Raw genomic sequence first — 27,817 nt, 5'->3', positions numbered from 1 at the left:
TTCACCACCACCACACATTTCATATGGGGACTACATTTATTCATGCTTCAATTTTGCACCTTTCTTTTTCTATTATTCAATACCAAATAGTAATTTCCACTTTGCCCAAAAGGACTATCTTGCCCCTAACACTCCATATATAGATGATACCCTTTTTTGTCAATTCCATTGGGTGTGAGTTAGTATTCTCATGAGCCACTCATTGATTTATTCTTCTATTTCTTTTTGTGTTTGTGTTTCTTTTTATGTTCATCCATTTGATAGAGACTTGCCTAGATGAATGAATGAATGGGTTTTAGTGAGAGAAAGCTCTCTGTAATTTCTCTTTCATGGTGGATCTTGATCTTGATCTTGATTTGATTATCAGTCTTGAACGAAGAAACTAAACATGTCCACCAAAAAGAAAGAGCTCATTTCCACTGTCATGAAGAGGACTAGTGACTGGTAATATTGGGTTTCATAAAGCTCTCACCTTTAATCAATTAAACAACTATTTATGATTTTTGGAACTTTCTATAATAGGATTTTTGCCCAAGAGATTCCTAGTGATGTTACTGTTCATGCCGCAGGAGTTTCATTCTCGTTACACAAGGTATTTCCATGGCGTATGATTGTTTTTCTCTTTGTTATCTTTGCTGAAAATTCAAATTCATGTGCAGTTTCCATTAGTTTCCAAATGTGGATACATAAGAAAACTGATTTCAGAATCCTCCGACCAATCCGAACTCGACCTCCCTGAAATCCCCGGCGGAGCGGAAGCGTTCGAGCTCGCTGCGAAATTCTGTTACGGCATAAACTTCGAAATCAGCACCGAGAACATCGCCATGCTCCGTTGCGTTTCGGAGTTTCTCGAGATGACAGAGGATTATGCAGTCGGCAATCTGGTTGGACGAACAGAGGCTTACTTAAACGAAGTAGCTCTTAAGAGCCTCGCCAGCGCTGTCTCAATCCTGCATTCGTCGGAAAGTTTGTTGCCGTTGGCGGATGAGGTGAAATTGATGGGTAGGTGTATAGATACGATTGCGTTTATTGCTTGTAAAGACAATCAATTCAGTTCGCCAAATAAGGCGGCGGAAACGACAGGGATGGATAATCAACTCCGACCTGTCGTTGATTGGTGGGCGGAAGATTTGATTGTTTTAAGGATTGATCTCTTTAGAAGGGTAATCATTGCTATGATATCTAGAGGGTTCAAACAATACGCACTTGGTCCAATTCTCATGCTTTACGCCCAACAGTCTCTCCGAGGATTGGTGAGAGCTCAAATTTGAATCTCCAATTCACAATTCACAATTCCCATATCATATTTGTTCAGCTAACCTGATAATACTATTGCATTAGGAATTCGGGAAAGCAAGGAAGAAGATAGAACCAAAACAAGAACATGAAAAAAGGGTAGTTCTTGAAACCATAGTAAGTCTCCTTCCAAAAGAGAGAAATGCAATGTCGGTTAGTTTCTTATCAATGCTACTCCGGGCAGCGATTCATTTAGAGACGACGGTTGCATGTAGGCTGGATTTGGAGAAGAGAATGGGAATGCAAATGGGTCAAGCTGTCTTAGACGATCTTCTAATCCCTTCATTAACATTCGTAGGTGACACCCTCTTCGATGTGGACACGATTCAGAGAATCATGACGAATTATCTTGAATTTGAAATGGGTAGTAACCGTTTAGGTGGAGAAGATGAATACTCATCTCCTCGATTAAGTGATATGGAGAAAGTGGGAAAGTTAATGGAAAGCTATCTTGCAGAAATCGCATCTGATAGAAACTTACCAGTACAGAAATTCATTTCCATGGCTGAACTTATTCCAGAACAATTGAGGATAACTGAAGATGGCATGTACAGAGCTATAGATATTTACTTAAAGGTAATGTATATTTGATGAAGAAATAGAATGATTGATCTGTAATATGAAAAATCTGATATGTTTACAGGCTCATCCGGGATTAAGTGAGATTGAAAGGAAGAAAGTATGCGGAGTGATGGACTGCCAGAAGTTATCGAGGGAGGCTTGCGCTCACGCCGCCCAAAACGAGAGACTTCCCGTTCAGACAGTAGTTCAAGTTCTTTACTACGAACAGCAACGGCTCAGAGATGTAATGAACAACGGCGGCGGTGGAGGGCAATCACTTACAGTGGCTGCTAATCCTCCTCCTCCTACTCGTGCTGTGTCGGAAGAGCTTACGAATTTGAAAAGGGAAAACCAGGATTTGAAATTTGAGCTGGTGAAGATGAAGATGAGGTTGAAGGAATTGGAGAAGGTGAATGATAATAGGTCAGGAATGAGTAGTCCGTCGGCGGGGAGTACAATGTCGACGGCGGATAAGCCTCCATTGCCTCCTAAGAAATCATTTATAAGCTCTGTTTCGAAGAGATTGGGTAGACTTGTTCGGGCTGATGGGATTGGAGGTGGTAAAGGTAGGAATAAGCCTGCTCGTGATCGGCGACATTCTATATCTTGATTCTTGATCAACTAGAATCAGAAATTGGATGCTTCTAAATTTCCATGGTTTGAAATGTTACTTTGTTTTTGAGGTTTGATATATATATAGGTTGGTGTAAATTATGATGGATTTTGTGTTTGTGGACATTGGGGTTGGGGATGTAAAAAGGGATGATATCAGGTACTTAACCTGTCCATAGGGTAGGATGATAAGTATCATATCCCAAACTCGATTATTATTTTACTACCCAACTCCAACCCGGTCTCTCTTCATACTTCTATCATCGATTCGTCACCTGACACGATTAAATTTTTTATAAGATTATATAACTTTATTAAACAATAAATCATTTTAAAATTAATAAATAGAAATGTTAAAAATGTAAATGAAAACCTTACCTACATATTTATGTTATAAATGTTACTAAGATAACAATTTTATTATAGAGTTTCATAAACATTTAAGAATGAAAGTTTGAAAAAAAAAAAAAAATGAAAGAGAAAGAAGAGGAGTGAAATAGCATTTTCTTATTTAAAGAAAAAAATTGAAGATGAATAATTAAAGTGTAACGAAGAAAGTAATAATTTATTTTAGGAATATTAAAAAATAAAATTAAAGTGAATTATGGATACAAATAAATAGTAGTGTATTTAAAATAATGTTTGTAATGATGAAGGATTTGAAATGTCACATTAATTCTTAATAAAAAAATATTTTAGTTTATTATTAATATAAACGGATATCGGATTTGGGTTTCGTACACTCTTCATCCCTGAAGCCGATCGTGTATTTTTTTCCCTCTCTATGCTCGACTCCAATCTTGAACTCGATTTAAAATACACGAACCTGGCCGAGTATTTTTTCCTTCCCCATGTCTGACCCAAATCTCGAACCTAATTTAAAATACCCGAACCTAACCATCGGGTATCTACGAGTATTGAATATTCATTGTCATCCTATGGGTAAAGAATCAGATTACTTTGTTAAAGAGACTATTGTTACGGCCCATTAGTCGACTAATTTTCCTAGCCAAGAGGGAGGTTCACCCATCTAAAACTGGCTCAACCCAAAATATATTCTAGAACGATAGTAGAAGACATCTCCAGAAATATGCAATTTTGGAACATGTCAGGGACATTTTCTCCCGAAATTGGACATTTAGAGTGCTAAAAATTCTAAAATTTTGTTTTTCTATATGTTTTTCTTACTTTCATTTACCCTTATTTTCAGTTCAAAATAACAAATTTGGAATGACCTTTTTCGCAGTGAAATTCTCAATGTTGGAATGACATTTCCTCCGAAGAACAACTACTTGATTTCTACACATCATATTATTACGGCTCATTAGTGTCACGGTCCATTCAAGGAATTGTCGAAGTTTATTGAAGTCTTGGCCTAACAGCGCGTTAATCTCTCTATACCAAAGGAGGCCCAATAATCCAAGTAAGTCCACTACAAAGAATATTCTAGAAGTTTTGGAGGATGAGTGCCCTAAAGTAATAAATGTAATAGTTGTGTAGTAGACCCATTAATAAAGTAGTTGGGAGACATTGTATAATTAATATGGTAGTTGTAATTAGCCCAATAAATACCTCAAAAATATTTCATTGATATAAATATCAAGTATTCTATCAATATAATTCTTATTCTCAGCCTCTTTCTCTTATTCTATGCTATGTTTCAAAATCTCTTTTTCTTTTTCAAATATTAAATTAAAAGATAATTAATTCATTAGTGTTTTTCTCTTTAATAAAATCTTATGGGTGCATGGGCTTTTTATCTATAGGGCTGAATTAGAAAAGATAAGGCCTAAAAAGTGTACAAATGGGCTTGTTTTTAATTTGACAACTAGAGCCATATTCTTTCTCTAAAGGTCTTGTTTGGATAAGTTTTATTAAATAATGTAAAAATAATCAATGCGTCTGCCGGGAGTCGAACCCGGGTCTATTGCTTGGAAGGCAATTATCCTAACCGTTGGACTACAAACGCTAATTGATAATTTGTAATTTTATTTTAGAGTTCAATAAATAAACATGTTAGAATGAAATTTGAAAAAAAAATGAAGTGAAAGAAAATGGTGTGAAATAACATTTTGTTATTTAAAGAAAAAAAATTGAAGATGAAGGATTGAAGAGTAATGAAAAGAATAATAACGTTTTTTTTAAGAATATTAAAAAATAAAATTGAAGTGAATTGTGGATAAGAACACATAAATGGTGTATTTAAGATAATGTTTGTAATGATGAAGTATTTAAAAGTTCACATTAATTCTTAATAAAAATTATTTTATTTTTATTATTAATATAAATGGGTATCGGGTTTGGGTTTCGCACACTCTTCATCCCCGAACCCGATCGTGTATTTTTTTCCCTCCCCATGCCCGAATCCGATCTCGAACTCGATTTAAAATACACGAACTTGATCGGGTATTATTTTTTCTCCCCATATCCGACCCTGATCTCGAACCCGATTTAAAATACCTACACTTAATCATTTAGTACCGACGAGTATTGGGTATCCATTGCCATCATTTGGATAAAGAATCAGATTACTTTGTTAAAGAGATTATGCTCTATTTCAAACTCTCTTTTTCTTTTTCAAACATTAAATTAAAAGAGAATTAATTTAATAGGGTTTTTCTCTTTAATAAAATCCTATGAGTGCATGGACTTTGTATCAATAGGGCTGAATTAGAAAAAATAACAAATGGGCTTGTTTTTAATTTGACATAAACTAGAGCCATATTCTTCCTCCACTAGGGGTCTTGTTTGAATGAGTTTAAAAGAGAATTAATTTAATAGGGTTTTTCTCTTTAATAAAATCCTATGAGTGCGTGGACTTTGTATCAATAGGGCTGAATTAGAAAAAATAACAAATGGGCTTGTTTTTAATTTGACATAAACTAGAGCCATATTCTTCCTCCACTAGGGGTCTTGTTTGAATGAGTTTTCCTAAATAATATAAAAATAAACAATGCGTCTGCCGGGAGTCGAACCCGGGTCTATTGCTTGGAAGGCAATTATCCTAACCGTTGGACTACAAACGCTAATTGATGATTTGTAAACATGTAAATTTGACATCGATTATTTTATTCTTTCGAATACACTTGTATGAGGATCGATTTTTTTTTTGGAAAAACGACTTAGCATCTATATGAGTTCATGAATTAATGAAAATCAAACATTTGCATGTCTTAATTTTAAGTGACAAAAGAATAATGAATAACGGAATACAACAAGAAAACAACAACCACAATTACATAAAAATTAAATCATTTTGAAAGTATTTAATCTAGTGACTTCCTCATAAATAATTCTCTATTTTTGACAAGTCAACCAATTATTTTCACAAGTGGGTATTCGCCTCCAAGTTTGAATAAGTGAGTTTTCATAAAAAAAAAATGATATTTCTCCAAACTTTTTCAATGTCACTTTGAACTCTAGAAAAAACTTTCGCATTACACTCCATTCAAATTTGATAAACAATGTTGTCAAAGAAACACTTAAAGACATTAGAATAGAACTCTTTACCCTTTGCCTGCATTAGAGACGTCTCTTTAATATCAATTCATTCTATATAGAATCACTAAGATAATGTTAATGGGAATGAAGTATATATGTTCAAAGTTTAACAATATTGTTACATATGACGCAATATCATAGTTCTTCCAAAATCTTTTCTTTTCTTCTAAAATCTTTTCTTTTTTTCCAATAGGTAGCATCATTAATGGAAACATCTAGACTCTGTGAAATGTTAAAAAAGAAAGTGACAAAGACTGCTAGCCGATGTTAGAAATTTTCTTTGAGTTCTCATGTCTTATGGCTATAAGTAGTGACATCTTTTTGTGAAATTTATGAATAATTAGCCTTTATTTTTTCTTTCTTAATTTTATATTGATGCTCCTATAATTTCCATTTTTAACTTTTATTTGTGTATAACTAAATTTTGATCGTTTCTCAACAACAACGGCATATATAAAATGGTTTTACAAAATAAATTCATTAAAAGTTATGAAATGTGTTTATTTAACACTAAGGTTTATCTTTAAAAAAAATCAGGTTAGTTTATAAGTCATTCTTTGTCTTTGATCAAAGTAATTCTTCTTTTATCCAAAAACTAAATCTTTAAATGGAAATCAATATTTTATTTTAGATTATTCTTAATTAGATAATTGTTTCAAGTTAAAATATTTGATTTCCCTGATAAGATATATACTTAAATTTTGTAAAGTATTAAATAAAAATATATGGGAAGAGGAATCCACTTTAAAATTTCATTCTACAATTGTTTAAAGTGCTATACAATTTTGATATTATCATTAAAAATACTTCAATCAATCATTGAATTATTAAGTGATGCTAATATATAGTTACCTATTTTAAGGATTAACCCATTTTATAAAATAAAAAATGACATAGACAACTTGATTATATATATATTTTTAGAAAAAAGCAAGAATATAAAACTGAAAAGGTGGACAGGCTAGCTGTAGTGTGCCTTCCCCAGTTCCCTTCATGTTGATATATACCTTTTCTTTTATCAGACTCCAGTTAAAACATCATCATAAAAACCAAAAAAGGATTCTTTTGTGGGTATCAATCATATCATCCCTTTATCCAGGAAATTTCCTATTGGGAATAATAATTAATTAATATTTCTGGAAGATTTATATATACATAGATAGAGAGATCTCATAATCTTCCAATTATCTGTTCATCCAAGTGGGAATCTTGTGTCGTTTTGGTGGCAGACAGAGATAAATAGTGTTACAAAAGAATACCATCCACAAGTTGTTACCAAAATGTTTAGTGTCATACTTCATTATTGATAAATTAGGACATCGAGGATTTCAAAATTAGGTGATAATAATAAGACTAAAATGTGTACATTTCCTACTCATGATGATGATTTTATTGATTTATCCAAAGAAATAGTTGTTTTATTGATGGGTTATGTTGTGTTTTATGGAAGAAAAATAATCTTCTACTATGAAAATGGTTATTTGAGTTTTTAATTGATTGAATTATTATAAATTAATATTATTTTAAATTTTATAAAAATAAAGTAAAAGTATTTCATATTTAGTTGGTGAATTGGGTGTATGTTTGGATGATTAAAAAGAAATAAGATGTTGTAAGAGGGTTTTTGGTAGAAAGGAAAACTCAAAATTTCCTACATCAAACGAGCCCTAAGAGTGGTGATTTTTTTTTTTAAAAAAGGAAACCAAACCAAATAATAACAAGGATTGAAAATGGATAAATGTGATCATTTCAAGAATGCGCCTAACTAATAGGACTGAAGTAATCGTTTTGGATATCTAATTATTGCATTAATTTCAATTTAATTAATTACCCAAATAATCGACCTTTTGGCTGACCTGACATCATTGACATATAAATTTAAACTTTTTAGAATTATTATCACTATCAAGAATAAGTTAAGATTCCTCAAAGAAGAAGAAACATATATAAACTACAAAAATAAATCATTTAATTTAATTAACATGAGAGAACCTAACTACAAAACACTTTATTAAAAATCTTGCACAAAGATGGACTCCTTGGCAAACGGGTCGATGATTAATCGGGGCGTAATGTCATTGTCATGGGTCCTCCACTTTCAATGCACGGAAGGGTGTTATCCTACCATGAAATTCTTTCAGGTATATAACTTTGGTGTGATCGTTGGAAAAAGACGTCGATGTTAGCTCGAAAGTGAGTTCCATGAGGTTCAGATAAACAATTCGCGTGGGATAAGGTAATCATGAAACTTGCAGCTATCAGTTCGTTAACATACCATCGGGATGTCTTTTATTAACATAATGACATCGGCCCTTTGTTTCAAGAATTTCGGAAGGTGTTTATATTTTATATATTTAAAATTATAATATTATATATATATATATATATATATAGTCACACTTAAATGTTAGTGCAATATAACGTCATCCTTAATTTTTTTTATCAAAACATTAGTTTCATTTAATTAAATTTGTGACAAGTTATAACTTGGTTTGTAATAGTTCCATACTGGTCACAATTACCTTTAATCTTCACAAGATTCTGATTTAATTAAAATGTGTCTTATATACCTTTTCAAAAAAAACATATATACTCACACTTAAAAGTTACATTATCAACATTAATACTGGTTACCAATTGAAATTGGCACAAAGAGTAAGGTAATCGAAAACTCAATCATCATCGATGAAATCTAAAATATATGTGCAAATTAAGCTATAATTACATATATCAAAGTGAATTATATATGACAACCGAAACAACTTAGACTGAATCAATAAAGGGTAACATGATCTGGGATCGATCAAAGATATATGCCAATTAGAAAATGAAGTGATCATTATGAATCACCTCCATAATTACATAAACATTTAGATTATAGCTTAATTAATCAAGAAGATATTTCACACAAGTCAATAAAATAGCAACACAATTAGTTGGGCTAACCACGATTAACCTAGCTATCTAATTAATATCATCGTACGTAATAAATCTAGCTCTACTTAGCCAATAAATTAAAGAAGAAAAAGAAGAAGAAAATCATAATAATAATAATAATAGTCAGGTCATGTTCAGACTTAGAGTTTGGTAAAGCCAATGAGGATTGTGTTTGATTTTACTCTGATTCAACTCTTTCTCGACATCAAAACTGAGTTCTTGATTTCTCGTTATTCTGTCGTGTATCCTTGCAGTACTTGTTAATGTCGTTTTCCTCTTGAAATGGCTTGATCCAGTCGTGGAAGTTGAGGAAGAAAAGCTCGGCCCTGATTCTGATGTCGGAGTTCTTCTCTGATCTGCTGTTCTTTTTGTCGATCTGTTGAAACTCGACGGACCAAGTGTCAGCTCTATTTCACTCTCCTCTTCTCCATCATCATCATTGGTTTGAGGCTTCTCTAAATCGAGAAACCCTTGTAAAGGATTATTAGGTTTAGATGACTTTACACCTCTCATTAATGCTTTCTGAATTTGATAAAGACGATGAAGTTCATACACCTGTTTCAATTAATTAATCTTCTATTTTAGATTTCATTTAAACATGTCATCTATAAACTTGACAGAAAAAAAGGTGGTTACCTGTTGTTTGAATGTTTCTTCATGCTTTAATATGGCCATCTTCATGAACTCTTTGTCATATGGCTTCAAAAGTTTATCCATGGGGATGGATTCAGACAACTTGTTACAGTCCTCTTCAAAAGTACTGAAATGAAACTACACTTATATATGATCTTTCCCAAACAGTAGTATTACTTTTTCTCTCTCTTTTAAGTGGTATATCCCATTTCCAGTCCCTTTATATCTCAACTGTGAAATGTGGAAACATGACAAAGATCATAAACTAGTCAGTGGACAATACCCAGTATTTAAAAAAAAAAAAAAAAAACTTATAAGAAAAATAAAATAGCAAAGATAAGTTTAACAAAACAATCGGCATAATGATTGACCCACATCAACCACTTTTATTTTTATTTCAAAGTCTTAAATTACGGGTTCTATTCTAACTAGATGCTTTAAATAAAAGTGGGGTCTTTCTAACTTTTTAAATTTTGAAAAAAGTTTTTTAAAATTGTTGGGATTTGAGTTAATTAGTATGAGAAGAATTCCTTTTTAATCTTACCCAACATAAGTAAATTATACAAGGCATGATAATTTAGATCTATGAATTTAGAGAAATTTATATGCAGAAATAGATGCTAGCTAGCTATCTAGGTAGATATGAGCAAAGATTCATGAACTAATTGAAGAGACTTCTGACCTGTGACAGATGTAGGAATGAAGAGGAGAGAGCAGCAAATTTAACTTTTCCTTTGAAGGAAAGAAACAACTTTGATGATCATCGGCCACAACTAAGCTAGCTTTTTGTGGTTTGAAATTAAAGAGAAACTTCAGATCTAGAGAGGGGGAGAGAAGAGGATAATATATAGTACTTTGTAATAATATTCCTTCCCACTTTGAGATTGAGTTTGAGTTAAGAGTTAGATCAGCAATATTATTCTCACTTTATATAGAACATGATGATCAGATCGATCGACTAAAAATAATAAAAAAAGAAAGAGGACCCAAAGAAAGAATTTAAGATTCTCTCCTCTTTTACCGATCCCACACGGAAACCAAGATGATGTCGCATTTTTAGGGTTTATGGCATGCCAAACAAATCTCACTTCTTTAAATAATCTCATAAATCTCTCTCTCTCTCTCTCAAAGAAGATGCCTCAGACAGACCAGCTCCACCATTTCATCATTCATCTTTCTTTTGTTTTTTTAACCTAATTTGTTCAGGTTAGTAAAAACAAACAACTAATAATTATGTTTTAATTTTTAAAATTATGATATTTGTGAAATAGAGTTTGAGTTGGTGATGATGATGATATATTTGATTATAATTAATTAATTAATTAGGAAGAGTTGAATAATAGTATCTTAATTAAGGTTCGGTCCTCCAGACAAAGATGAATATTAAATGTTAACAAACATAATTAATTAGGGTTCATCTCCAGACAAATCATGAAGATGAACAGCTTGGCATGCCAATCTGAATCACATGCGCCATACAATTTTCTATGACCATAATAGTTGTCCCCATATCATTTTTATTATTTTATTACAATTATTAAGCATTCATTCTCAGACCATCTACAGATGATGATCGATTGAGAGGGCCCACCGATAATCCAATCCTGGCCGTACGTAAGTAAGTAATTTAGGAACAGTATCATCAGATCTCCAAACACAAAACACATCTTACGTGTACGTTCTTATGATCAGATCGAACATTAAATACATATGACTATACAAAATTCTATATTTTATTTTGTTTTTTAGGATTGGTTGATTGATTAATTAATTAAATTTTAATATACGAATCTAGTGATCGGTGGCCCTCTATAAATGAACGGTCAAGATCAAGTGGATCCTACCCCGCAGCCAATAATTGATGCCAGTGATTCATAATTTGACATGTCTTTATATTTCTTCTACCTAATTTACGTTTACAAGATTCCTTCAAGTCGTCATCATCATCATCCCAACTGAGCGAGCAGGTTGGGAGTTGATATTGATTTGTTATACTTTAATTTGTCCCCATCTTCAATCTTTTTAATTATTTAAATTTTGTCATCTATCAATATTATTTTCTTTGGAATCTTTTACATGATCTACAATAAAATTGTAATAAAAATTGAATAGTTAAACATGTGATGTTGCTAACAAATGATACAAATTCAACTTTGAACATAGGATGTAATGGGCATAGCTTTTTGGAGGGGACAGCCTAGCTAACCGGTATCATGTTGTATGGAAGCTAACACTGAATCACTGATCATCCACCAACGCCGCAATCTTTGGGATGGTAGGGCTCTCGACACTGATAGAGAAAATAATGATTTTAAACTAAACGTTTTTGCATAGCCTTAAGGAATGACGCTTGAAATTTAAAAATCTTGAATGCTTAAGTTAGTTTTAGTTTTTGTACAAATACGATGACTTGGGTTATTGAGATGTTATTTTTGACAACTAAGTCTAAGGGAAATTTTGGCAAGTTCTCCAACTCAATCACATGTTAGAGACGGTTTTTTTTCTCTTTGGGAAATTGGTGGGGGAGGTATAACAGCACGTATCTTTAAAGAGTCAAACTATTTGGTTGATTATATGATAATGTGTTGAGGATGATGATCCCAAAACTTTCTTCCGGTTAGTCAACCAATTATGAATAATAAAAGATATCAATAATATTGATTTCAACGGGGGAGCCACACCCATTGAATGTCACGCTTTGTTCTACCCGTGTTCTACTGATTGTTGAGATGGTTCAGGGCTTTCAGGCTCTTCCGAATTGTCATAATTTATTTTTTCTTTTTTTTTTAGTTTCATTTTGATGAGCTTGTGACAATTTTTGTCATAATTTTTTTATTTTTCAACTTAAGACGTTATAAGTGATAATCGAACTCGTAACTTTTGATCTCTTAAAAACCACTTTGATCACAATTTTTGTTTTAAGTTAATTTGAGTCAAAAAAAAATTGACTTTTCAACCTTTTTTTTTTAATTTATTTATATTTTTTGAGGGAGGAAGAGAATACAAATTTTTAACTAAATATTTTTCTAAATATTGTTTTAACTAAATGAGTTGTTGCAAATTTAACTATATAATTGTGAATATTTTACCTTAAATAGTTAAAGTAGAAAGTTTTTGTAATGTGCTACAAAATTCAATGTATGTATAAAGTTGACCTTTCCAATATTGTTCTTTTCAATTCATTTAGGTAACTCTCACACATCTTGATAACCTTTCATCTTCTTTCACAGTTAATTGTATAGTAGAAATAAGGAGTTTAACTAATAAAAAAAATGATTTACTCTCCTTTGTAATATTGCTTTCCCATTTAATTAAATACAAAAATAATTAAAAAAATCAAATAAAAAATAATAGTACAAAAAGTAGTACACTATAGTTAATGCACTAATATAGTACGATTTAACAAGTCTTTGTGGGCGGTGGAAGTCGATAAAAATTGATAATCAAAACTCAAATATTTGTTTGAATGATATGTATTTAGCTGTACAGACAGATGTGCAAATAGCAGGAAGATCTGAAACCCTAATTTATAAACACAAATATTGGATAATTATTGGTTGACAGAAACACAACCAGTAGAAAACGGGATAATATTTAAAATTGACTTTGAAGTACAATGAAAAATTATAGATAGATCTCTTTCTCTAATTATTTATATTATATGATATTATCCTCCTCATGGGTTAATTATCTTTAAGGAATATGGCCGGTCACATGCACCCATGTTAAGCTTAATTCTCTATTTCCTATACTTCCCAACATTTCAATTATTAATTAATCAAGTCTTCTTAATTAGATTATGCAAATATTCTAACAACTATATCTTTAATTCATGTAGCTACCTACTGTTCCCTCTCATTATTTTTCATGTAGAAAAAATCATTAAATTAATTAATTAACTATTTCATGTCATCTCTAGCTTGTTGTATGTTTTGGGTTATTTGGGGGGTTTTTAATAAGTTTTTTTAGATCAAATCTTGTTTATGTTATTATAATGCTTTTTTGGACTGACAAAATATGTAAAAAAGTGCATAAAATATTGGGAATCTAGGTATTATATATATAAATAAATAAAATTGACAAATTTAATAAAATGAAACTCACTTTTGTATGGCAATCCACTCACCAATAATTCATGAAAGAATGTATCGATTAGAGAGAAAAATGTCACTTTTCATCTTTTTGTTACATTAATTTGCATTCTTCGTATTACAAATTATGAAATTATTAATAATAGTTAGGCAGAAGTTAATTATACTTGCCAAAATTCGTCACAAACCCAGTTCACACAAAAACACGACAAACAAGTACATTATGTAATTAATTGTATATATTGATTTAGATTGTTACTGATCTTTGGATTTACTAATTTAATTAAGTTGAATATTTCTATTTTATTTGAAAAGTGTTATTATTAACCATTCTAAAATCAAAATGTTTCACGTGTTTGGAACTGTTTATGTATTGATAGTAGCAGTTAGGCAAGAGCTTTCATGAATGTGTGTTTTTGTGTGTGAGAGAGAGAGAGAGGACTGTAGAAGAAGCACGCTTTGCCGGGGAAGAAGGTGGAGCGTGGGAGGGGGGAAGAGTGGGTCACCCTCCTTGATTCTTGTAAAACTCTGATTGATGTATTATATATATATATATATTTTTTTTTATTTTTTTTATTTTTTTATTTTTTTTACTAATTCCATATGCATATACAAAACAAATAAATATATGTCTTAGAAAATTTATTAAGAATGAGTTCTTTAATTACTCATGGTTATGCGGTAATCTCATTGCCTTTCTAATCGGTATCTTTAGTTTTCGTTTCACTTTTATAATATGATAGATTTAATAACCTTGAGCTTAATTGGATCGAGTAGGGTAGTTTCTATTTCGATTATTTTTTGATTAACTATTTGGCTCGAAATGAACAGTAGGACGTTCAGTGATCGCGATCGATCAATTTATTTACTCCACAACGTTATATATTATTATTACGATAGAAGAAATCTCCTTTAAAAAATCGATGAAATCGGTTGATGAACTCATTAATCTTCTAGAGGATCTTCGAACTCGTTAATATTTGATTTTATATTATTTTGTTAGTTAATAATCAATTTTTTGTTTAGGTTTTCATTATTTTTCTCAAATGGTTAATCCTACAGTGTTTTTGTTGTATTTGATGACAGGATGAACACTTGGTATTATATATTATTTTTATTATACATATGGTGTGTCATGCTAGTTTTCTTAATTAAAAAAATATAGTTTTTTTTTATTCTAAATAATTATTATTTATATTATATTAATCGGAAAAAAAATGAAACCTTTGTTTATCCAATTTAACATTTTAAAACAAAATCATAGTTAATACTCATTTTTAATAGTATTCAATAAAGGTTAAATCTAAGTTAGATTACATGTAAATATATTAAGTTCGAAGTAAAAACTAGGGCATAATTATAAGTAAAAAGATAGGGCATGCATAATAATATATTTAGTTGAAATTTGTTAATAATCTTTTTTTTATATGTACATAATGGTCAGTTTGATTAGCTAGATTGATAAAGACAAATATTGTAATTTCATAATAAGTTGTTATTAAAATTATTAAGAATAAATAAAATTAAATATATTTGAGTGTTTGACAAATAAACTGGATGATTTGAAGTAAATAAGAAGGATAAACTATAGTATTATAAGCATATCAAATAAATCAAATATTAGCTAACCTGGTTTAATCGCAAATGTTCAACTAGATACTAGTCCACTTATTAAAGGGTGAAAAGATTCCCTAATTACAAACCCGATGTTGCTTTCCATAAATTAAGATAAAGAATTTCTTGGATCATGAGCTTAATTAATTGAATAACTATATATATATGGTTTTAACAAACCAATGATTTCTTTAATTATATATGGTCACGGGTAACATGACATGATAACTAAAAGAGTAGCTAATTGGGCTAAATCAACATTATACTTTTTTTTGGGTATTGGGTTTTTGGTTTATATATATATTTATATATAGTGGATAAATAATAGTAAAAAATTGAAAAATGTAATTTTCACTTTTGTTTGAATAATTTAATAAAGAAAACTTATGTATTCTATATGATATTTGTGTAAATAATGATTGTGATTAATGATTATAGTGGTTATAACTTATAATTAGTTGGAAATTGAAACTCAAATAATCTGTGAATAAAGTCTATTGATAGAAACAAAATTGTCATTTACACTGCTTTTAACGCTGAATTAATTAATTGTAGCTAGCTGCAATTTAATGTTGTTTTATTATGCTGTGTTTGTTAGGCGTGGGTGGGTGAGAATTATTAACAATACTCTGATTTTATATGATATTTAACTACTGCATGCGGCCAAATTAATTACATAAATAAAATACATTTAATTTTGTATTCTTCTTCTAAAAATATACTAAAAATATATCAAAATTTGTGAAAACAATGTTTAGGCTTCAAAACTCAATAAAAAAGTTATCAACACCTTCCTCCACACTTTTCATGACTTACTTTAATTTAATTATTTTTTACAATAAATAAATTTTAAAAAAAGTTTTAGTGAAAACTGAACCTTTAGTTATAAGGGTCATTCCCTTTGAATTATTATGAAGCATGGTCCCAAAGGTTGGATATCTATAAAGGGTCAATTTAACTTTATTGTTTTTAGAAATTTATGATATTTTAATATCAAAATTAAAAAATTTAATTTAGTTTAGTTGATTAGTTATCATTTTTTTATATACTTAGTAATTATAGGTGAAATGTTCTAACGTTGAGAATGTTGTAACACTATAGAACCGATTCTAGCTAATAATGGATTTATTAAAATTCTCTAATTGCTTGAAATTCGGGGTTGTATCATTTATAATTTTTTCAAAATGAATTATTGATATAAACTAACAATTTAGTTGCCAAAGATTAATGTTCTTAATTGCCTATTTAATTGATATTTTCTCATATTCTACTACTATTCATTCCAAGTTCCAAACAATCTTTTACATATAAATAAACTAGCTAAATGGGTGTCTACTTTACTCATTTTAAAACAACCTGTATTTTAATTTGTTGCTTTTTCCTGGACAAAATGAATATATTTATAAAGAGTTAACATAGTCATTACAAACTAATTTTGATTTAGATTATTGGATTATCTGAGATTGATTGAGTGAAATTCTGAATAGTATTAATAGTGTTATGAGTTGACCCAAGCCCATTTAAACTCCCTCCTACCAAGTATTATGGGCTTCCAATAATACTTGTCTAGCTAAATCAGCCCAAACTCATATTAGGTCTTCCTCAGTTAAACAACATCTGCAACTAATGGGGCATAATTCAACCAACATGCATTATAATATCATGGGTAGAAAAAAATAAAGAAGTTAGAAATTTTATTATTAAGTTTTTTTGGTTTTATTTCTTATATAAGACTGTCTATTGATTAAAGAGTAAGATTACATTTGCAGAAAATGAAATAATTAAATAGTAAAACTATGTAATTGATAATCCACGACTAATTAGTAAATTAATTAGTCTAATTGATTGATTTGTTACTGATTTTCTCAATATTCCATTCTTGGAATTATTTTTCTTCCCGAAAAATTCTACCATATATTTTGTTTTCAACCTCTTAAATGGTAAAATACATAAAAATGTGAGGAGGATAAAAAACTATATATAAACCCAATGCAAATTAAATTTTTTGCAGAATTGGGGACCATGCAGTTGCATAAATTGCCTCATTCTCTTGTATTCTCCTTTTTTTTTAGTTTACTGACCATCCATAACTCTATATTAGCAGGCATACTAGACTTGAGATATTTTTTTTAATGGTGTATATGTATAATAAAAATATAAGAAAATAATAGATTACAATAGCGTTACACACAGAGGCAGATCTATGTAGTCCACCCTGAATCTTTTATTTTTTTTACGGTAAAATTGTGACAAAATCCTTTAATTTTTTTTTAAAATTTCAATATAATTAACTGTTTATTTATCTAATTATTAAAAAAATGGTATAACTTGTCTTTATCCACTCATTTCATCCAAAATTTTCTCATTACTTTTATAAACATACCCAAATTGTTTTCAAACTCACTCCAACTCTGAATGATCTGTCCCTAGTTACATTATTGAGTTCTTAGGTTTTCGATAATAACGATTATCTTTCCGACCAACTCTGGTTTTTCAAAATAAATGTCAAAGAGCATTATAATAGTAACATTATGAATGATACAAATCAGATGACTACGATTATCGAAAGTTCAACGATTTCTATCTAACTAGATAGTCCACCATAAAATAATTGGGACGGTAATTCAAATATGTAGATTTGTCATATGACTCGTATATGCCGCATCAATCCATATTTTTCAGCAACTACTCATATACATAAATCACCTAATGAATTTCAATAATATTTCATAAAAAATCTCTAAATATATACTCTACACTCTACAATGAAAAAGTAAAAAGTAAATGGGTTGACGAAATTGAGATAATTTTGTTACGTGAAAATATTTATTAAAAAAAATCTTATTTTCTTAATAAAAAAAATCATTGTTTGAAACCACACCTCTATGAAAGATGCCTAAATAGAAAGCAATTTATATTTAGTGGCTAAATTGCTTTATTTTATTGGCGGGATCCTATTAGATTATTATGATTAATAGAAGGAATCAATTAAGATGGTTTTAATTTAGTTTAGTTTAATTGAGTTTATAAAGTTGTTTGAAGTTTGAAATCAAATTGCCAAGGGACAAGACATAACAGGCTGTCACATGAAAGACAAGAACGTGGTATCTAACAACTGCATATGCTATCAAATCAAACCCTATTATTAATTAATTAATTAATTAATTAATTAAACACGACTTATAAAACTGCCCATTCTCACACTCTAATCCTAATCTTTCAATTATATTACATTATTTTCTATTAATTCATGTTTGGCATTTCTATCCTTTGATTTATGAAATGTTTATGGGTGGTAATTTAGAGTAAGTGTATTTTTTTTTGGGTAAAAGGAAATAAAGAATATGATAATTTAATAATATATATATTTAAAAATATAAGATATTTTAATATTTTGATTAATTAATTTAATGATTTAATAAATGAAATAATGTTTGATTATGATTGAATTTTAAAAATTAAAAACAAACAAGGCATTAATCATAAATTAAAAGCATTAAAACAATTTTTAATTGTATCTCATTTGAATTAGATCTCTTTACTTAAACAATTATTAAGTATTTTTATATTGGATAATATTATTTGAATTAATTAATTTTGTAATTTAAAATATTATCAATATATCTAGTTGCACTATATTTTTTAAAATTATCTAGTTAATTAGCTCATTAGTCATTATATATTGCCAATTTACAAACTGAAAAATAATATATTATATTTATGTTTGACAATGAAATTATAATTTAATTATATCAGAACTATATTTTAAATCAGGACAAAATAATAATTAAAATTAACTTGTTTATGCCAAACATGATTTATTGGGCAAACACAATTTTCTCACTAAAATAGGCATTATTAATGATTTTATCTCAAATCACCATTATGGTAGGGTAACACAATTAATATATTTAAATTTGACCTACAACTTTAGTTATATTCATATATATACACCCTTAATTGAACTTGTTAAAATCAAGTAAATATTTGATAACACGTGGATGCAAACTTTTCTTGATGTGTATTTATATATCTTATTGTTAGGGTTTTATTGGTGGTTTTTGCTTAAAAATATCTTATTATTATATATATAAATTATTTTCAAGGGTTAATTTGTGAGATTTTTATAATTAAGATGAGTAGTAAATATGAATGTATTAGGGTATAATTATTAAAATTTAAGAAAATATATTTAATTTCTTGACAAAATAGCATCTAGTGGTCCCAACCGGTTAATGATTTATCTTAAGTCAATATGATAAGTAGTGGACCCTATATAGTCTATTATTAATGAATTATTGAGTTTATCTTGAACTTTGCATATTTTTATTTTGGGAAAGAAACAAAAATTAAGTTAAGAATTCATAATTACTTTATTAAGATTATTATTATTTTTTTTATAACCTTGTGAATACTAAACATTAAAATAGATAATTAAATTTAAGAAACAAAACCACACTATAAAAGCCAATATATGCACTCTTAACAAATTTGGAAAACCCTTATCTAAGTTTTTTTTTTTGGATAAATTTTTACTTTCTTATTTAAGTCGAACCAAGTTGATGATGGTTAAAGGGATATCAAAGGGAGTAAAACTACCAATGCGGCGGCCCTCAATTTTAAAGCCCAAAAGAGTTTATAAAATATATCTTAGCAGGGTTTAAGCCTAATTAAACCTTCTTAAAAAATATTATAACACCATTTAATTAATTAAATTAAATTATTTATGTGAAATATAGTACAAAATAATTAACCTGGATAATATAACATAAAAAAATATGAACAATTTTTGTTCGCACAGGTCAATATTTATATGATTTGGAATATAAAGAGACAAAAAAAAGACATAAAGAAGATATTTAGTTGCAAAACTAGAGAAGCTAAATCATATTTTAATAATGTACTATTAGATAAACAAACTATATATATATATATATATATATATATATATATATATATATATATATATATATATATATATATATATATATATATATATATATATATATATATATATATATATATATATATATATATATATATATATATATATATATATATATAAATTCAATGAAAACCATAACACCATTTATAATATTTTAAAGATAAAATTAATAAATGAATAAAAAAAAGTTAATTACTTGAGTGTCTCTTCAATTACTTTGATAACTTAATTTTAACCCTCAATTTATTTTTAAAATAAATCATTAAAGTTCACTGACTTTTCCATCAATTTGTTTTTTGAAATTATAACTATAAAAATCTCTATATATAATAAATATATATATAATATACATATATCTTTTTTTTCTCAATTTATTTATGCATATAATTAAATAACTTTTATAAACTATTTGATAAAAAAATAATAATAAAAAATCTCTATTTTCATTATTTTATATAATAATATATATTTACTCCATCTCTTTCATAATATATTTATATTTAGCTGTATTATATATATTTATATTTTCTCATTCATAATAAATTTTTATAAAACAAATAGCTTGGGTGAACCCTTTTAATTACTGTAATTGCTCACAATGCAAATATAAATTTATTTGCATTACAAATAATAATGGTTAAAGGTCAACTATCAAAATGGTTGGAAAGTTTTTAATTAGAGTAGGTTTAACATAAAAAAATTGACAAAAAGATCCTTGGTAACTTATTCTGAAAATTTGAGAGAGATTTGTTTTAAAAAAAAATTTGAGAACTAAAAGTAACGATTAAAATAATTGAAATAATTTGAAAGCCACTTAGATAATTTATCCATAAAAAAATGTATTTTATACCCACTTAAAACACTCTGAGTTGAATTGAAAATTATGATTAATTAATTGTGAAGGGTGTTATGCTGATTGGAAATTTGAATAATAATAATAATATATTTATTTAGCTTAATTAATTATCTATTTTATTTATATATTTGGTGTTCTAGATTGATTATACTCTTAACCAGTAGTGTAAAAATTGAACATTATTAATGGTAAATGTGTGTATTTAACTATGTAATAGTGTGGTTTAATTAACTTAGATATGCCAGCCCACATATATATATAATGTGCTCCACTAAAATTAATCGTTTATAAATAGTGCAAATGAATGATTTATTAACTTCAAATTTCAGTATGACTAATAATTTAGTTATAAAAGAAATAAAGGAAAACAGCACATATTTTAGGGCTTTCTATTTTTAAGTATTTCCCATTTTATTTTATTTTATTTTTCCTTTTAAAATAGATAAAAAAAACCGTGGGGATAAGCACATAGTAAATCTAGACTTAAGTTTTCAAATACTAGTGACTAATTCTAATTAAAACAATAATATATATATATAATGTTTAGCACTATATATCTAAAATAGGATATATAATTATAATTCATAATAATTATGAATAAGTATTTTATTCAACTAATTAATATATTATATAGGAGTCCTAATTTTATTGTTCTTTGTGGGGACCGAAATTTTAAATAATAGTTTGGCATATTGTCAAATATGCCATAAACGATTTTAAAAATATAATTATTCACTCAAACCAATTTTAGTTATATTTAAGAAATGTTTGTGGTTTGAATGTTATATTTCTCATCATCACGAGAACTAATCATCTCGAGGATACAAATTGATTTATATGTTGGGATGAAAGAATGTCTTCGTTAATAAAATCGATCAATTTATGTAAAAGTACTTTTTTATAAGGGGTGAATGTTGACTTTTTATTATGATATGTTATTTGAGTAACGTCTCAATGAGATCGTGATAACTTTTTTAATAAATAATAATGATACCAAAAAAAAAAAAAAAGTTAATTATAACTGTAAGTCTTTTTCTATACTTTGAATCCCAAAGAAGAAATATATACTATAAAAACCTTGAACGTGCATACAATACACATTTAATATATATTTTCTCTTTTGGAAGTTTGAATAGAGTTTTCTGCATTTTTCTTTTTTCCATACAAGGCAGACTCACGACGTTGTACTCACCAAATATTAAAAGCAGCCCATCTTTTCTTTTGTACTTTATTGTTTAAAATTAATTATTATTTATTCTTTTAAAATATAATGGTCACACAAAAATAAGATAGATGTGTGTAGGGACTAGATAGTGCCAAAACTAAAGGACAAAGGCTAAGGCGGCCATGGAAATTGAATAATTCAACACCATCTTTTCCTTCTAAATTATTGGTACATTTTTTATTTCATCTATGATCTTAAATAATTAGTACAAATTTTCTAAAAAATAAAGTTTATAATATATATATATATATATATATTTTAATATAAGAAACTAACATTACCATACAAAATAGACTTGTTTCGGGGTTGAATTATTTGAATAATAAAAATAAAAAATATATTATTTTTTTATATTTTTATTATTATATTATTTAATTTATTAATTAAAATATTATTTATTTTAAATTATTATTTTTATTTATCATTATATATTAATACTCTTTAAAATTTTTTATCAAAAAAATTTTTCACTCCCTCAAAATAATTATCAATTATTATATTTTTAAAATAAACAAATTATTTAAATAACCTGGATCCGAACAAACTCATAGTCATGATTTTTCATTTAAGACGTTTTAGGTGAGAATCGAATATAATATCTCTTATAAACCATTTTTATCCTTTGAGTTTGAGTTATCTTAATGGTTAAATTTTTTAAAATAATAATCCAACATGATTGTTAGGTTAATTTATTAATTTAAAAAGCTTGGATTTAAGTGAGAATAATAAAATTAGGGTAGTTAAAAATATACTGATGCAAAATAACATTTATTTTTTTGAAAAATTATGTGTAAAGAAAATATATAAATAAAAGAAAAATAAGAAAAGTGATAATTAGGAGGAGGAATTTTCTGCAAAAACAAGTTGCTTAAAAGAAGAAGAAGTGATCAAATGGAATCACAATGTTGTTATTTCACCTTATAAATACTAGTAATTTCCTTAGCTGTTTCTCAATCAAACCATCATCAACATTAATTTCCTAGTAACTTCTCTCATTCTAGAATGGGTCGATTCTATAATAATATTCCTCTGACATTGCTGTCACTCTCTTGCCTCTGTATTCTGGCTTCGGCCCAATTGAAACAGAACTACTACGCAAGCACATGCCCCAACGTTGAATCCATCGTCCGGAAGGCCGTCCAGCTGAAGTTCCAGCAAACCTTTGTTACAGCTCCGGCCACTCTCAGGCTCTTCTTCCACGACTGCTTTGTTCAGGGCTGCGACGCTTCCGTTATTATTCAATCGACCGGAAGCAACAAGGCGGAGAAGGATAACCCAGATAACATTTCCTTAGCCGGAGATGGGTTCGACACCGTTATCAAGGCCAAGGCCGCAGTTGACGCCGTCTCTGGTTGCCGGAATAAAGTATCCTGCGCCGACATTCTAACCATGGCTACAAGAGATGTCATCGCTTTGGTAATGAATCACTTTTCTGTTCTGCCCTGTTGTTCCTCCTGAATCAATGAATTTTTATTATAAAAATGAATGCAGACCGGAGGGCCATCTTACGCGGTGGAGCTGGGGAGATTGGACGGCCTTAAGTCGACGGCGGCAAGCGTCACCGGAAAACTTCCTCATCCGAACTTCAACCTCAACCAACTCAACTCCCTCTTTGCTGCCAACGGCCTTAATCAAAACGACATGATAGCTCTCTCAGGTAAGTTCAAACTAATTAATTATTAATCTATATTTTCATTATATATAATCTTTTATTTTATTTAATGGATGGATCTTGACTTTAAATTATTATTATTATTATTATTGTATATATATATAGCTGCCCATACAATTGGGTTCTCCCACTGCAGCAAATTCTCAAACCGGATCTACAACTTCACAAAGTCCAACCCGATTGACCCGACCCTTAACAAGCAATACGCATCCCAGTTGATTCAAATGTGCCCGAAGAATGTGGACCCGAGAATAGCAATAAACATGGATCCAGCCACGCCCCGAAAATTCGACAATGCATACTACAAGAATCTTCAGGGAGGAAAGGGATTATTCACATCCGACCAAGTGCTCTTCACCGACTCCAGGTCTAAGTCGGTGGTCAACGCCTGGGCTACCAGCTCCCAGTCATTCAACTCTGCCTTTATAACCGCCATGACCAAACTCGGCCGTGTCGGAGTCAAGACCGGAAAGCCCGGACCCAACGGTAACATCCGTGTCAGATGCGATGCATTCAACTGATCTATTTCATCGCTGTCTTTATTCCAAGCCCAACGAAAGCTAGAGCCATAAACAAGTAAAATAAGAATGAACACAAAAGAGCTGAGATTTTTTATTATAACGAAATTTCTTCAATGTTTAATTGGGTTATTAATGAATGGACAAGTGTTGTGATTGATGATTATATTATATTTGATTTAATTTAATTTTGTTTCTGGTTTTGATCTTTCTTTTTAACACATTTTTTTTTTAATAATAATATAAACAAATATGCAACAAAAGGAAAAGGCCCACATTGTGACTTGTGAGTAACCACCACCTTGCCAAAAGAAAGGAGAAAACATGTTGAGTCTAAAATAAGTTCATCCGGGAAAAGAAACCAATACCCCTTAGCTGTCCTCGATGAAGGTATTAGGATCAAACCTTTATGATTATTATTGGGCATATCTTGTTATTGAAAATATTGTATACATAATACACATGCATATGAATATATGATAATAAGGACGAGAACCCATATCTTATTGTCATCGTTACAAAATAAAAATGAGCAAACAAAGTATGCCATTGTAAGGTGGCATAACGTGATTAGGTAGCATTTGATTCAACAATATTGCCAACCAATGTATATATATAAATGTCCATCTTGCTTTTGCATGTGAATGTGCGTGCATGGGCATGTGCATATGAAAACAAAAACATGTATGATATGTATAATATTATCACGTGGATCCAATAATGTTTCCATATCTCTGCATGTATATGATCCATTGTGATCCGACATTAGACTGTGACTCTGTGTGTCCCATCTCATAAACCTACAATATCCTTCTATCTATACCTATAAAGATGTTATAAAACTCATATAAAATGATTGAAGTTTTAAATTATTTTATTTGTATAAAATATCTTAATGGAACTCATTGTGAAATGCGAAAGAGGCTGAATAATTACTATTAGTTGTTGTCGTTTAGGTTAAAAGGAGGTGAGACGAATTCCTATTTTCTTTTACATTGTCACGTTGCGGCAATATTTGAAAATTTTGGTCAAATTCAACAGGTTATGCCGAAGACTATTAGTGGATATTGGAAATCATTAATCAAGGCGGCTAAAAGGGTAATATTTACAAGATGGATCTCTATCCTTATAATTTTCTAGTGAACTATCTTGTTGAAAAAATTTGAAAACATTTGAAAACATTTAAAAATCAAAGTATGTCTTCAAGAATTATATATTGTAATGATTTTAAGTTTTTAATGGTCATAAGAGTAGTAATTTGTTCTTTTATCACTTTTGATGCACTCCCATAAATAGAGACATTGTAACATAGGGTTATTTGAACAATTATTTTATGGAAATCTATAAAATGGATGACTCTCCGAGGATGTATGTATTGTTGGTCGACCTTGTTATATATTGTGTTCATTATTCTTTACTCATTTATCTATATATCTTTTTTAATTGTGTGTTTAAATTAGATATTTTCTCAACATGTGGTATCAAAACATATTTTGAAAATACTCAACCTACTGTATTTGTGAAGACATGACGGAAACTCTGATCGTCATTGAAGGGATAAATAAAAGACTCGATCAATTCAAGTGGAAAGACATTCGTGATTTTTTTCGAAGAAACTATGAATAATCATTTGAAGCATGATGAAAACAATTGAAGATAGTTAGTAATCTTGAAAGGATATTCTTGAATCGCTAGTTCTTTTGACATTATTAAAGAACTACTAGATTGCAAGTTAATTTGTTCAAGGAGAAATATAATGTTCAAGTTGATTGAGTATGTAAAGTTCAAAACAAGATGGGTGATAAATATTTTTTGCTAGATTTTGAACTTAAGTAAAGAGATGTTAAGAGATACCTAATTATTTGTTATTAATTAGTAGACGATAAAAGTTCATATTGGGTCTTCTCGGCTTTCGATCGATATCTTTTATTGAGTAGTAGACAATGTAAGTTCGTCTTAGGTGTCCCCGGTTTTTAATAGATATCTGATTTTGAAAAATTAGATGATGAAAGTTCGTCTTGGGTCTCATCGGTGTTTTGATTTCAGCCGATTATTAGACATGAAGAATAAGATACTTAGTTTATGACAAACAAATGTAAATATTATTTTGACATAATAAATAATTGTTAATTCTTGTTTTAGCATATGTTAACGCATATGGACAAAGATTGTGAAGAGTATTGAATGTCTCTATTCGCTAATATAGCGTGGTTGCCCAAATTCTCTTAGTGTTATAAACTCTATGATTTTTATCTTCTAAAGGTTTTTTTATAGCAAAAGTGGATGTACAATGATTTATCTCATTAACGACTCGAGAAAATGTGAAGATTGATGTGTGACATAACCTTTTGTTGACGCGATATACGTCTTGATGAAGATTGATATTTTGTAAGGGCTCTTGAATGGAAGTGGAGATATGAAAAATTATCTCATTAATTGTTCGAGCAAATGTGAAGATTGAAGTGATTGACCCACTTATTTCTTGATTGCTTGACTTTTTTGGGGAAAACGGTTAAAATCATTTTATTAAAATCCTAAAAGTGGGAGGGTCAAGAATCAAAGCTAGACAATTTTTAGCTATTATTAAATGATGACAATCAAATGACCCTAAAGAACCTGATTAGTAGAATTCAAACATACAAGAAACAGAGATTACAAACTGTATCAAATCCTAATTATCTCAATTAGAATTTTTATTTACATACCAACCTGATGTTTCAACATATTGTCTTCCTCTTCCCCTTGTCTTTCCTCTTCCCCTTCCTCTTCCTCTTGTAATGAAAGAGGGATGAACTGAAGAGGTTGATGAATACTACATATTCTCATTTTGATTTTTTTCTTTATATAAACTTGTTCTGATTTGAAAAAAATAATTATTATTCAGGATTTTCGGACTTTTCACCTTGTTGTTCTCAACTTAAATTTCGAGATCATTGTCTTTATTTCCTTCAACTTCAGCTTTGGAATCGTCAACAACTTTGGATTCCTCTGTATCAACCTTGGAATTCTCTTCTTCCTTTTGATTAACCCGAGTATCTTTCTCTATATTTTTATCAGCAACCACTTCAACTTGATTTGATTAAGAATCCTCAACTATCTCTTCAACATTATTAGGTTGAGGTTCCACCTCCTTCTTCGTATTGCTTTCTTCTTGTACAAAATTTTCTTTATCTTCTGTTTAATGTTCTTTAACCACATTTTCCTCTTTGAAAATAGGAACCTCTGTTTCATTTTCCCGCATATTTACTTTCTGGCCTTTATGAATTTTCTGATCTTCTTCCTTAACCAAATTATATTTTAGGCTTGCATGTTGAAAGGTATTGCAGAAAGAGCATATGTCTGGCCTCCACTCATAA

At 29.2% G+C, this 27,817-nt stretch overlaps 3 protein-coding genes and 2 non-coding genes across 6 annotated transcripts; 2 read left to right on the top strand and 3 right to left on the bottom strand.

The window, feature by feature from the left end:
- The first annotated feature begins 256 nt into the window (after positions 1-256).
- Positions 257-2,578, top strand: LOC124914814 (BTB/POZ domain-containing protein SR1IP1). The gene is made up of 5 exons (XM_047455424.1): positions 257-444; positions 523-592; positions 660-1,253; positions 1,342-1,872; positions 1,940-2,578. The coding sequence occupies exons 1-5, from the start codon at positions 389-391 to the stop codon at positions 2,465-2,467; spliced, it is 1,779 nt and encodes a 592-aa protein (XP_047311380.1). The 5' UTR covers positions 257-388; the 3' UTR covers positions 2,468-2,578.
- Positions 2,579-4,366: 1,788 nt separating this feature from the next.
- TRNAG-UCC lies at positions 4,367-4,438 on the bottom strand. The gene has a single exon. It is a non-coding gene; the product is annotated as a tRNA-Gly (tRNA).
- A 985-nt stretch (positions 4,439-5,423) lies between these two features.
- TRNAG-UCC lies at positions 5,424-5,495 on the bottom strand. Its single transcript has one exon. It is a non-coding gene; the product is annotated as a tRNA-Gly (tRNA).
- A 3,340-nt stretch (positions 5,496-8,835) lies between these two features.
- LOC124916486 lies at positions 8,836-10,628 on the bottom strand. Of its 2 annotated transcripts, XM_047457206.1 has the most exons (3): positions 10,223-10,628; positions 9,544-9,771; positions 8,836-9,462 (listed from the first exon to the last, which is right to left on the bottom strand). In XM_047457206.1, the coding sequence occupies exons 2-3, from the start codon at positions 9,622-9,624 to the stop codon at positions 9,031-9,033; spliced, it is 513 nt and encodes a 170-aa protein (XP_047313162.1). In that variant the 5' UTR covers positions 9,625-9,771; positions 10,223-10,628; the 3' UTR covers positions 8,836-9,030. The 2 variants fall into 2 exon arrangements, with proteins under 2 accessions (XP_047313162.1, XP_047313163.1); XM_047457207.1 differs by lacking the exon at positions 10,223-10,628 and having other exon boundaries at positions 9,544-9,826.
- A 12,608-nt stretch (positions 10,629-23,236) lies between these two features.
- On the top strand, positions 23,237-24,622 carry LOC124914821 (peroxidase 51-like). The gene is made up of 3 exons (XM_047455433.1): positions 23,237-23,687; positions 23,763-23,928; positions 24,049-24,622. The coding sequence occupies exons 1-3, from the start codon at positions 23,274-23,276 to the stop codon at positions 24,462-24,464; spliced, it is 996 nt and encodes a 331-aa protein (XP_047311389.1). The 5' UTR covers positions 23,237-23,273; the 3' UTR covers positions 24,465-24,622.
- Positions 24,623-27,817: the final 3,195 nt, after the last annotated feature.

This window comes from Impatiens glandulifera, chromosome 9, assembly GCF_907164915.1.
Source record: "Impatiens glandulifera chromosome 9, dImpGla2.1, whole genome shotgun sequence".
Taxonomy (NCBI): domain Eukaryota; kingdom Viridiplantae; phylum Streptophyta; class Magnoliopsida; order Ericales; family Balsaminaceae; genus Impatiens; species Impatiens glandulifera.
Note: the sequence above shows the minus strand (reverse complement) of the source record. Positions and strands in the feature narration are given on the sequence as shown.

What these genes read in the sequence shown, in the direction of transcription:
- LOC124914814 (XM_047455424.1), top strand. Translation starts at nt 389, where the DNA reads ATGTCCACCAAAAAGAAAGAGCTCATTTCCACTGTCATGAAGAGGACT. An exon ending in TTTCATTCTCGTTACACAAG is followed by an intron (nt 593 to 659) that starts GTATTTCCATGG and finishes ATTCATGTGCAG; the next exon opens with TTTCCATTAGTTTCCAAATG. An exon ending in AACAGTCTCTCCGAGGATTG is followed by an intron (nt 1,254 to 1,341) that starts GTGAGAGCTCAA and finishes CTATTGCATTAG; the next exon opens with GAATTCGGGAAAGCAAGGAA.
- LOC124916486 (XM_047457206.1), bottom strand. Translation starts at nt 9,624, where the DNA reads ATGGATAAACTTTTGAAGCCATATGACAAAGAGTTCATGAAGATGGCC. An exon ending in AAGAAACATTCAAACAACAG is followed by an intron (nt 9,463 to 9,543) that starts GTAACCACCTTT and finishes TAATTGAAACAG; the next exon opens with GTGTATGAACTTCATCGTCT.
- LOC124914821 (XM_047455433.1), top strand. Translation starts at nt 23,274, where the DNA reads ATGGGTCGATTCTATAATAATATTCCTCTGACATTGCTGTCACTCTCT. An exon ending in CAAGAGATGTCATCGCTTTG is followed by an intron (nt 23,688 to 23,762) that starts GTAATGAATCAC and finishes AAATGAATGCAG; the next exon opens with ACCGGAGGGCCATCTTACGC. An exon ending in CGACATGATAGCTCTCTCAG is followed by an intron (nt 23,929 to 24,048) that starts GTAAGTTCAAAC and finishes ATATATATATAG; the next exon opens with CTGCCCATACAATTGGGTTC.